The 12,308-nt window shown below is 42.2% G+C and overlaps 1 protein-coding gene across 3 annotated transcripts in view; it reads left to right on the forward strand.

Annotated features, from left to right (window-relative positions):
• The window catches only part of rgs3a (regulator of G protein signaling 3a), a 146,592-nt gene that overhangs the window by 41,165 nt on the left and 93,119 nt on the right, over nucleotides 1–12,308 (forward strand). For all 3 annotated transcript variants that reach the window (XM_062989063.1, XM_062989061.1, XM_062989062.1), the window contains 2 exons: nucleotides 3,488–3,599; nucleotides 10,277–10,320. In XM_062989063.1, coding sequence (XP_062845133.1) covers nucleotides 3,488–3,599; nucleotides 10,277–10,320 — 156 coding nt within the window. The remainder of the gene's footprint in view (nucleotides 1–3,487; nucleotides 3,600–10,276; nucleotides 10,321–12,308) is intronic.

The raw sequence follows: 12,308 nt of genomic DNA on the forward strand, positions 1-12,308 counted from the left end.
TTGGCTGCATGTTTTTGGACTGTGGGAGGAAACCGGAACTCCCGGAGGAAACCCACGTGGACACGCGTTTATTACGATGGGTATGTTTAATTTAAAGAGGTATAAAAATCTTACCATTAGGATTATAAACTGGTGAGTTTACACGACACTGTCACTGATAGATCATTATTGTTAGTGATCAGGTAGCTCTGTTATATTTTTATTTGCTTTATTACCAAAAAGTCTGTGGCTCATGTTTGCATATTTTTACTCTATCTGGCCCCCAACAAGAAAAGTTTGGACACCCCTGATATAAGTAGGTTCCACAGAACTCTTACAGATTTAGAGACAGTATTTTAGAGATGTGTATCTGTAGGGAGGAAACGTCACATCAACAACTACTGCACAAAATGAACAAGGGCTTGTGTGCATCTCTGTCGAACCTGGCCATTTCTCTTCTTGCTCGTCTGGTTTCCTTTAATAAGAGAGTTTGCTGTTTCTTCCACACACACACACACACACACAAACCACCCACAAGACCCCTTCAGTCTGTCTGAGCTCAAAACCACAACAGAAAGTGTGTGAGATGTAAAGACGTAAAGGAAGCTGTTGCACTGTGGCGACTTGTTTGTCTCGGTTGTGTAGCAGGTTTCAGTTCCCACTGCTGAGGTGTCTCAGAACTGCCCGTTCATCTGCCCGTTTACATTGGTACGTGAGGTACCAAGGGTCCAGTCAGAACACCCTGTGAATCAGTGTCAATGTAGGTTTATTCATGTCATCAAGGGCCCAACAGTGGCAACCTGGCAGAGGTGAGGTTTGAACCGGCATCCTTCGATTACAAGTCCAGTACCTTAACCTTTAGGCTACAGCTGCCCTGTAGTGTAATATTATTATTGTGGTGCGCAGTGGGACAGTGGGCTGCTGAGTGTGTGTGTGTGTGTGTGTGTGTGTGTGTTTGTGAGTGTGTTGCTTTTACCACAGGATGTAAAGCTCAGCTCACACAGGCTCAGCAAGAGATGCTGCTCAGAGAATCCATTTACGGATCACGCAGAGATCAAATGTGTGTAAATATAACAGGGCCTGAGCCTATCCCAGCTTTTCAAAGGGCGCAAGGCACACAGTAACACCCTGGACGGGGCGCCAGTCCATCGCAGGGCAGACACACACGCATATACACACACTTATTCACACACCCATTCACCTACAGTGTCTCCAGTTTACCTGACTGCATGTTTTTGGACTGTGGGAGGAGACCGGAGCTCCCGGAGGAAACCCACGCAGACACGGGGAGAACATGCAAACTCCGCACAGAAAGGACCTCTGGGGATCGAACCCAGGACCTCCTTGCTGTGAGGCGACAGTGCTACCCACCGAACCACTGAGCCACCCTCATTCATTTATTTATTCAGTTTGCTCTGAGTTTGCTCAGAGTTGCCAGTCCAGCACAGGGCACACACACACACACACCCACACTGACACAAGGAGAACATGCAAACTCCAAACAGAAAGGGTTTTGGCTGTCTGGCTGGTAATCGAACCCAAGCCCTTATTGCTGTGAGGCGACAGCGCTACCCACTGCACCACTGTGCCACTCTTGACGAATTTTCCATTTTATTATTTAACACAAGCGCAAAAGAAGCACCCGTGTGAGCTTTACTGCCAAAATATGAGGCATTAAATGACAAAATACAGCAATTATTCATAAAAGAAGACAAGTGACAGTAAAATAAGGTTTTACATCATTTACTGTCAGCCTCATCGTTTACCACTGTGAAAAAACACTGTTAGCACAGCACTGTAAACAATCGGCAATATTTATGAGGCATTCTGCTGCACCATCACTCAGCCCCGAGTAGCTGAAATGCCCCAGCTGGAGACGGGAATGGCGCGGTGCCAGTCGTCTGTAGGGCATCTGTGCTGCTTATTAAAGAGAAAAAAATTGGCTTCCTCGCTCTTCTTTGTTTCTGCCCATACACTATTAAACAGCTCTGCTAAAGAACAAATCTCCGACCGCTCAGGAAGGAAGCTCGCTCCAGATGGAGTGTGTGTGTGTGTGTGTGTGTGTGTGTGTTTAGTAAACTCTGAGTCCCTCCCAGACTCTCTGTGTATCATTAAGTCTTCTCTGTATAGCAAGTGCATGAAGGAAATGTGGTGTAGGATCTGGAGTAGCCAATCCCACATCACCCAGGTCTCCCCACGCCGCTCCATCCACCAGATAAAAGCGTTAAAGGTATAAATGGAAATATGATGTATCACAACTAGCTTTTCCTCACTAGAAAGGAGCCCTCAGGTTGAGGCTCTTGAGAATTTCGGCAACATTTTAGGCATTTAGTTCATGTGTGGTGTCGTACTGCATTAGAAGTGACAAAACCGCGAGCCTCTGCAATCTGCATTTGTGTGGAATAACCGGAATAAGCGTCAGATCCAGTCTGAAAGCTCCACGTGTATCTGTGTTTATCTGGATTTCACTTTTAAACTTGTGTTACAGCTCGAGCTTCTGAAAAGTTGTAAGAATTAGAATCTGCCTTTTCGAGAGTCTAAGATGCTTATTGTTAAAATTAAAGCTTAACGTGGTTTAATGTAGTAAAAGAACGACACAGGAGGACTAAACGTCTCTTAATTATTACTGCTCATAAGTGTCTCCAATAATTAAATTCCTTGCTCTTTGTTTTAGTACAATACGTCACGTTATGTTTTGTTCGTACGGCCCGAGTCGCTTTTACTGCGTCATATCAAACAGTTCATCTCATTGGAGGAGCTTTGAAAAGGTCAGTGGCAAACTGGGTCAAAGTTTAATCAGGTGAACTATATGAAGCACCAAACTTTAGCACGAGAACCTGGCTGATGTTCAGGAAGCTCCTTTGTGTTTGCAAGCTTCTGACCTGGTAACCTTACAAACAGCTTATGAATCTGATCAGCCAATCAGAAACACCTTTGCACATGTGTGTGTGTGTGATCTGTGCATGCATTTAGCAAATGCTAAACCTGATGTAAGATTTGTTTTGGTCTTCAGCATGTGTCTTGTTTCCTGAAAAAGCAAGGCACCCCATGAACCTGGTTTGTACCGTACTCATTCACTCACTCAGTCACAGTTAGCAGGTGGAAGTTTAACCACAGGGTGGTGCTGTTGAGTCTGTGGTCACACAGGATTTATTTCTTTTCTTTATGTCACGTAGTGCTGATCTCGTGTCCTCACCCTTTTATTTATTTAGGAAAAAAATCATGCAGTTATGGACAGTCTTTTTTTAAAGAGGTTTTGAAAGCAGAGTAGAGGTAAAGCTTGATAAAATAATCACTGCACAGCTGACTGCATTATTTATCTAGTAAGATTATTTACAATTCACTGAACATAAGCAACCGAATCTTTACATTTTTAACTGTTGCATTCAAGTACACTGTATGGACAAAAGTATTTGGACACCCACTCATGGTCACACAGGATTTCTTTCCTTTCTTTAACCAACATGAACATTTGGATGACCAATTTTTCTAACATTTTTCTCACCAGGTGACCATCTTCATCTATACTGATCTGATGCTGGTGACAAGGGAGGATGAACCAGGCCGCTGTAACGTCCTGCAAAACCCCCTGTTCCTCAAACATCTCCGGCTGGAGGATGGTGAGCACGTTTCTTCTCTTTAACCCTTTTAATAAAATGCTAAGTTTTCTTATAATCAAACAAAGTACGCCAGCCAACCAGTACAGCATAAAAACTAGGTTTGACTTACACTATAAGGCTAAAAGTGACTGGACACCACGTTCAGGTCCTTCTCCTCCACACCCATTGCAAGCAGGTGTATAAATTAAACTCTGCGCTTTCAATTTTATGCCAACAATTCCTGTTGATGGTGTTTGATTGAGTTCAGCACTTCAGAGTTTCTTCCTATCACAATGATCGACTGTGTCGTCCCCTACATACGACAGCAGACGAAAGCAAGCAAGAAAACACAAGCCATATAATCTTTCAACCCCCTTCCACCCCTGCTAGACAGGAACCTGGCGTGGGAGTGTGACACAAAGCATTTTTAGTCTATCTAGTAAGGTCAGTTTGTCAAACTGTGTAAAAGCAAAGAAAAGGAACTGGTGGAAACCAGCAATAGAAGACAAAGGGTTGTATCAGTGCTCGCACTTAAACTTTATCAAGATACAGGAAGCCCTCAGAGAGCTCAGCCTGCCAGGAAATGTTTCTTCTTTTACGCTGCAGGCCAAAAGTCTAGACGAAAACAAACGAATAATTAAGTCATTTTCCTAACAAACCTGCACGTGTTCAGAGGCAAAGTAGAATAAAAAAGAATCTTTTATTAAATCACCTTTAATTAACACTCAGGTTTTTAGACAGTCTTGACGTGCTTGTGTTCGTTAGTTGTCGTCCTCCTCCTCTGTTCAGTATTTATTAGTCTTTTGGCCATTAGGCTATGACCTGTTCCTCTAGTGTCCACTCCTTGTCTAATCCCCTGGCGTATTCAGTTCCCGGACCTGCGCATCGTCTTTGCATTGTTCATAGCTGACTTGTAAAGATCGCAAATGTAATCTTGTGTGAGATGGCCGTTGTGAGATGTGAGTGAGATGTGAGATGTTAATATAAAAACATATTACTGCCAAATATCGCTGTAAAATCAAAACAAACAGGAGAAAATGGCATTTTTATATGTTATGTAGTGCTGACCCTATCTAATGTCCACACCATTTCAATTATTCAGTTATAAAATCAGGCAATTACACCAAAATTGGGCGGTCTTTGTCTTAAGAGATTTTGAAAGCAAAGTCGACCAGCACTAGATAGGCTCCAGCACCCCCCTGCGACCCTGATTGGATAAGCGGTTAAGAAAGTGAGTGAGTGAGTGAGTGAACATGAGCAACCAACTTCTTACATTTTAAACTGTTGCATCCAAGTACACTGTATGGACAAAAGTATTTGGACACCTTTTCTAATATTTAATTGCATATGTGTCAGCCACAACACTTGCTAACAGGTGTAATAAATCACTTATTCCATATTCCATATGTTGCTTTGCAGCAACAGTTTAGGGAAGGATCTTTCCTTTCCCAGCATGACTGTGCCCCTGTACACAAAGCAAGTCCTGACCTCAGCCCCACTCAACAGCTTTGGAATGAACTGGAACATCACATGAGACTTTCCTGACCAACATCAGTGGTCAGAAAACATTTGATCATAATGCGCTTTTTAATAACTCACAGGCGCTTCCATAAAAATGATCACAGAGACACACAGATCGAGTGTGATGATCTGATGGTCATTGTTCTGGTGGTCTGTTGTAGGAAGGTGTGTTGTGAAGGGGGGTCAGCGAGACCGAGCAGCAGAAATCCCCCTGTATGTATTCAGTGCAGTTATCTATACAGATAAGAGACTGAAGATACGGACCGAGGGTCTGACATTGTTTTTGCTCTGCTGTTCAACACACACACTGTTCGTCGTCGTTCCCACGTTTCTGTACAAGGACTCTCCACACAGTTAACCTAGGGTGACCAAATTTTGGTGGGACCATGGTAATGTGTATGAAGTAGAGGTTTAAATATTTAACAAATGCTTTAATAACCATGTGAATATGTTATTGAACTTAAATAAATAAACAGCTCTTTTTAACAGGACAACTAACAAATGTATGTATGGTCAGATCATCGTATTACTTTCAATTCAGCGTTTAGCCCTAAACAAAAACAATAAATAAAATAGTTCATCAGTAGAGCTACTTCGACAGAATGTGGCGCTACAATAACCTTTATCTAAGTGCTTCACAAAGATCCCGACCGAGAGCAGTGAAAGAAGTCCGGACCTAAAGAGAAAAGTGAAATCAGAGCAAAAACACACAAAGTATAGCACACGCAGACCACAAACGCTGAATCCTGGACATTTTTTGTGATTTAGAAACCCAGTTTGGACGCATTTAGGTAAAAAAAAAAAACATGTCCATAGAAAAGAGGACGTATGATTACCTTAATAACCCCCTTTTTATTTTGGAGAATTAAGCTCCACACATACAGCTCTTCATCTTGAATGAGTAAATCTGCAGCTACATGATCCTACAGAACCGTAATGTAGAGCTTAATGTGATTTACTTAGTGTGATTTACACTGTATGGTCACAACTATGTGGACACCTAGCCTTAGGCTTGTCGGCCCCTGTATGATTGAACACATTTTTGGTAAGATAGCCAAGAGTGACCTCTGCTGTTAAGATAATAGAATGCTCTTGTTTTATTATTATTATTATTATTATTATTGTTATTATTATTATTATTATTATTATTATTGTTATTATTATAAATTTTTAATTATTAATAATTATTATTATTATTAAATTTATCACAGCCGGATTCTAAATCTTTCTGCTAATCACATTATTATTAGAATTAGTAATAAATCTAAAAAGAGCTGTGAGTTCATTTACAAACCTGATGACTTTAGAAATCTCATTAAACTTGATTTTGCTCATTCATAAATAAATATAAAATAATATTAACTAGATTGTATTAATTCCACGAATGATTTCTCTTCCCGTGTCTGTCTGGGTTTCCTCCGGGTGCTCCGGTTTCCTCCCATAAGTCCAAAACATGCAGTCGGGTCAATAAGAGTTATTAGAAATTGTCCACAGTGTAAGTGTGTGTGTTTGTATGTGTGTGTGTGTGTGTGTGTGTGTGTGTTCTCTGTCCGGGAGCGTTTCCTTACATACCTTTCGCCCAATGAATCTGTCCCACTGCGACCCTGACCAGGATAAAGCGATGGTTAAACGGACAGGAAATGTGTGCATTCTTAGTAATAAAGTTCATACATTTGACCTGAGAGACTGAGTGGACTTTTGTGGGGTTTATTTCGGTTGCTTGGAATTACTTCTGCACTGTACAGACCCACCTGGACCCTGACCATGTCAGTAGCATAGCGACCCTGCATGTGCTCTTAGTGGTCTTATATGTTTATTTCTATTTTGTATTTCCCTATTTTGATTCCCTGCCCCTTGTCTGGCTTTTGGTTCACCTCACAGGATACGTGTCTGTCTGGTGGTCAGGGCCCCGAAATGATCTCTGACACACACACACACACACACACACACACACACACACACACACACACACACACACACTATCTCTCTCTCTCTCACACACACACACACACACACTCTCTCTTTCACACACACACACACACACACACACACACACACACACTCAAACTCAAATTCAAAAGAAGCTTTATTGGCATGACAAATAATGACATTCGTATTGCCAAAGCAAGTTACAGGGAAATATAAACAATAAAAATAAGAAAGAACAAAAATATACATAACAGTTACATGTGCAAAAAATATAGAATAGAATAAAATATTAATAAAAACAGTGCAAAATAATAACAATAAAAAGTATAATATTTACAATAATGAGGTAGTAAAACAATCAGTTTGTGCATGTGTGTGTGTATGAGACATGGTCACCCACTGTCCCTCACCTGGTGGCAGGTGTAAGTATAGAGTGCTGCTAGTGTGCACACACACACAGACACACACTATCTCTCTCTCTCACACACACACACACACACACACACTCTCTCTCTTTCACACACACACACACACACACACACACACACACACACAGACACACACTATCTCTCTCTCACACACACACACACACACACACACTCTCTCTCTTTCACACACACACACACACACACACACACACACACACACACACACACACACACACACAGACACACACTATCTCTCTCTCTCACACACACACACACACTCTCTCTCTTTCACACACACACACACACACACACACACTATCTCTTTCACACACACACACACACACACACACTCTCTCTTTCACACACACACACACACACACACACACACACAGAGAGAGAGAGAGAGAGAGAGAGAGCATTAAATTGTGTGAATTAAAACTTTGATAGCTGACCTCTGCTAAAAAAAGAGTGTGTGTGTGTGTGTGTGTGTGTGTGTGTGTGTGTGTGTGTGGAGGCAGACGGTGGCGCTGACAGGTTGACACTTAGTGTCCCAGCTGGGCTGAAACCTGCAGGTGGCCCTCTGACAGCACGCTGAACATGTGTCTCCTCTTATCAGACTAGAGCCATCTAACACACACACACACACACACACACACACACTCACACACACACACACACACGCACACTCACACACTCACACACTCACACACTCACACACACCTCCTACTGGCAGAGTCGGCAGGTTGCATTAACGATGATAAATGTTGCAGGTGCTGCTACTGATCTCACCTGTAGAAGAATGATCTCTGTAGATACATTATACACATCTGCTCACACTCCTGCACAAACACTGAAGGAACTAACAGGTCATACAGGTGTCTTACCCTCATACAGGTGTCTTACCCTCCTGTCTTACCAGTCTGTCTTACCTTCCTGTCGACCCTTTCTGTTTTACATTTCTGTCTTACCTTTCTGTCCTATCCCCTGTCCTAGCTTTCTATCTTACCCGCTATCTTACTCTCATCTTACCTTTCTGTATCTTTCTGTCTTCCCTTGTCTTACCCCGTCTTACCTTCCTGTCTTATGACTCTGTCTTACCCCCTGTCTTATCTTACCATTTTACCTTCCTGTCTTACCCCGTCTTATCTTCCTCTCTTATTTTCCTGTCTTACCACTTTGTCTTGTTTTACCTTTTTTACCTTTCTGTCTTACCTCTCTGTCTTCCTTCCTGTGTTACCTTCCTGTCTTACCTTTCTCTTACTTCCCTTTACACCTTTCTGTTTTACCTTGCTGTCTTACCCTCCTGCCTTATCACTTTGTCTTACCACTCTTGTCTTACCACTCTACCACTTTGTTTTACCTTTCTGTCCCCTGTCTTAGCTTTCTATCTTACCCCTGTCTTACCCCCATCTCATCTTTCTGTTTTATCTTTCTGTCTTATCTCCCTGTCCAACTTCCTGTTTTACTTTCCTGTCTTACTCCCGTCTTACCTTCCCGCCTTACCCCCTGTCTTACCTTTCTGTCTTATCCCCTGTCTTACTCCCATCTTACCTTTCTGTTTTACTTTCCTGTCTTACCTTCCCATCTTTCCCCCTGTCTTACTCCGTCTCACCTTTCTGTTTTACCCCACTTATCTGTCTTACCCCCTGCCTTACCTGTATAGTTTACCTTCCTGTCCACCCTTCTGTTTTACCCCCTGTCTTGCCTCATGTCTTACCTTTCTATCTGATACATCTGTCTTTCTCCCATCTTACCTTTCTGTTTTACCTTCCTGTCTTACCTTTCTGTCCTGCCCCCTTTCCTACCTCTCTGTTGAACCTTTCTGTCTTACTTTCCTGTCTTACCATCCTGTCTTACTCCCATCTTACCTTTCTATCTTATCCCCTGTCTTACTCCCATCTTACCTTTTTGTTTTACCTCCCCATCATATATATATCATAACAGTTTCTGCATTAGTCACTTTTCTTATGAGATCAATAACTCATCTGTCAAGGTGATTTGTTTTTCCTACAGAATCAATAAACTCTCTTTCTGTTTGTCCATCAATCATAAAGTCATTTGTATAATTTATATTAGCTGATTTCCTTTTGAGATCAATGCAAACATCTGTTTATCTGACCATCAGACTGACCATCCATCGTAAACTAATTAAAAGTGTTCAGTCCTGAACTTTAGCTTTGTGCTATCTCCTGCCCGCTGAGGCAGTGATTGATCGAAGGAAGCTTGGTGATATTTCTGTGATTCTGCATCAATCAGATGTCCGTCCTGTCGTTAAATACACTCTCCCTCTCGGAAGGCTTCGTATTTTGATAAGTGAGATCTGGCCCAGGCTGAAGAGCCAAAAAAACAACCAAACAGTCACCAATCAGAGCAGGCCGTCTGGACCTGTCACCCCGTGAGTGACTGAGTGGCTTGGATGGGGCTCGGGAACTGATCAATCTGACGTGAGTCTGGGAGAACGACTGACGGGGGGGGCTTGACCTGTGTGTGCTGTCCTTTTTTATTGTGTGTATTTTCTCTTTTTTTCAGTCCAGTTTGGTCATTTTCAATTCCCTACTGCAGACACTCGTGTCTGTTAAGTGTCTGGCCAGACCAATGACCCTGCCAAGACTGGAGGATCGACACTGAGGTCCAGACTAGTGTACTGGCTTTGTATTTGTTCAGTAATTAAACTGATTGCTTGTGGAGATGATCCATGAGATACATTAAATCTAGATGATTTTGTAAACCAGTACAGTAAAGTGTGATACCTGTCAGTGATTTTGAAAGCTCCAGTCTGTTCTGTGATGTTTAACATCTTCTCTCTCTGTTTCTCTACAGATCACAGTGATGAGCTTCGCTTCTACCTCATCCACATGACTGAGGTCAGTCAACCACACGACATGTGATACAAGGTCACCGTACCACACAGATTATAGATTATAACGGCAATATAGGCATCATAACACACTACTACTCATCTATCTGTCTGTCTATCTGTCTTTCTGTCTGTCTGTCCAATCTATCTATCTGTCTGTCTGTCTGCCTGCCTGCCTGTCTGTCTGTCTGTCTGTCTGTCTGTCTGTCTGTTTGTCTATCTATGTATCTATGTCTGTCTAATCTGTCTGCCTGTCTATCGGTCTGCCTGTCTAATCTGTCTGTCTATCTATCTGCCTGTCTAATCTATCTATTTATCTATCTGTCTGTGTGTTTATCTATGTATCTGTCTGTTTAGTCTGTCTGCCTGTCTATTGGTCTGCCTGCCTGCCTGTCTGTCTGTCTGTCTGTCTGTCTGTCTGTCTATCTATGTATCTGTCTGTCTAATCTGTCTGTCTGTCTATCGGTCTGCCTGCCTGTCTAATATATTTATTTATCTCATCTATGTCTGTCTGTCTGTCTGTCTGTCTGTCTGTCTGTCAGTCTGTCAATTCATCTGTCTGTCTGTCTATCTATCATCTGTCTGTCTGTCTGTGTACCTGTCTGCCTGTCTAATCTATCTATTTGTCTGTCTCTATGTGTAATCTATCTGTCTGTCTGTCTGTCTGTCTGTCTGTCTGTCTGTCTGCTGCTGTTGTATCTAGATATACATACCTGCACAGAACCTTGACCTCAACTCCACTGAATAACTTTGGGATGCATTGGAATGTTGATTGCTCACCAGGCTTTTTGCACCTGACCTTGCAAATGCTTTTTTATCTAAATAGTCATAAATGTACCAGCATGTCTTTGTCTCCGGAAACCGGAGCACCAGGAGGAAACCCACATGGAAACAGGGAGAACATGCAAATTAACCCAGCGAGAGGAAACAAACCCAGGCTGTTCTTGCTACCCACTGCACCCATGTGCTTGTTCTAGTAGAATGTAATGAAAGTTCTCTGTGTGTCCTCTAACTGTCTCAGTCCTTCCCCAAATCTGTTTTCTTTTCCAATCTGTGTCGTGGTGGCATTTACGTCACTGTCCTCTTTTTACCCGAATTTCCTTCCTCAAAACGTACCAGTTCAATCCCCTAATTACCATGAAATTAATTTTTAACAACTTCTCGCCTGTTTTAAACCCAGCAGGTGAGCCGACCCAAGCTTTCAACACACGGCCCATGGCTGTCAGAGGGCTAAAGAGAGGAAGTGAAACCACACGGCCCGTCCAATTAGGCCCCAGAAATAGAGCGTTTATTAGGCGGGAGCCGCCGGCCGTCGTGTGTGATGTCAGACTGGTGATCCAATCTCGCTCACACACATCGCAATGAGTTTGTCGTCAACCCTCGTCCTGCCACTCGCCCTCCTCCCCAAAAATAAATAAATAAATAAATATTGCAGAGGAGGACGTGTGTCACAGCAGCACTGGGACATCCTGTCCTACCAGTCATACCAGTCTTACATCCTGCTAGATATATAGATAGATAGATACATAGATCGATAGATCGATAGCTAGATAGATAGATAGATAGATAGATAGATAGATAGATAGATAGATAATAGATAATAGATATATAGATGGATAGACAGACAGACAGACAGACAGACAGACAGACAGACAGATGGATAGATAGATAGACAGACCGAAGGATAGACAGATAGACAGACCGACCGATCGATAGATAGAGAGATAGACAGACAGACAGACAGACAGACATATAGATATATAGATTGACAGACAGACATATAGATATATAGATAGACAGACAGATAGATAGATAGATAGATAGATAGATAGATAGATAGATAGAAAAACAGACAGACAGACAGACAGATCGATAGATATACAGACAGATAGACAGACAGATAGATAGAAAAACAGACAGACAGATAGACAGACATCAAACACATCCTTAAATAGCAGTGAAGTAAATAATTCGGTACATTTGTACCCTCCTGTA

Source organism: Trichomycterus rosablanca, chromosome 26 (genome assembly GCF_030014385.1).
Source record: "Trichomycterus rosablanca isolate fTriRos1 chromosome 26, fTriRos1.hap1, whole genome shotgun sequence".
In the NCBI taxonomy this organism is placed as follows: Eukaryota; Metazoa; Chordata; class Actinopteri; order Siluriformes; family Trichomycteridae; genus Trichomycterus; species Trichomycterus rosablanca.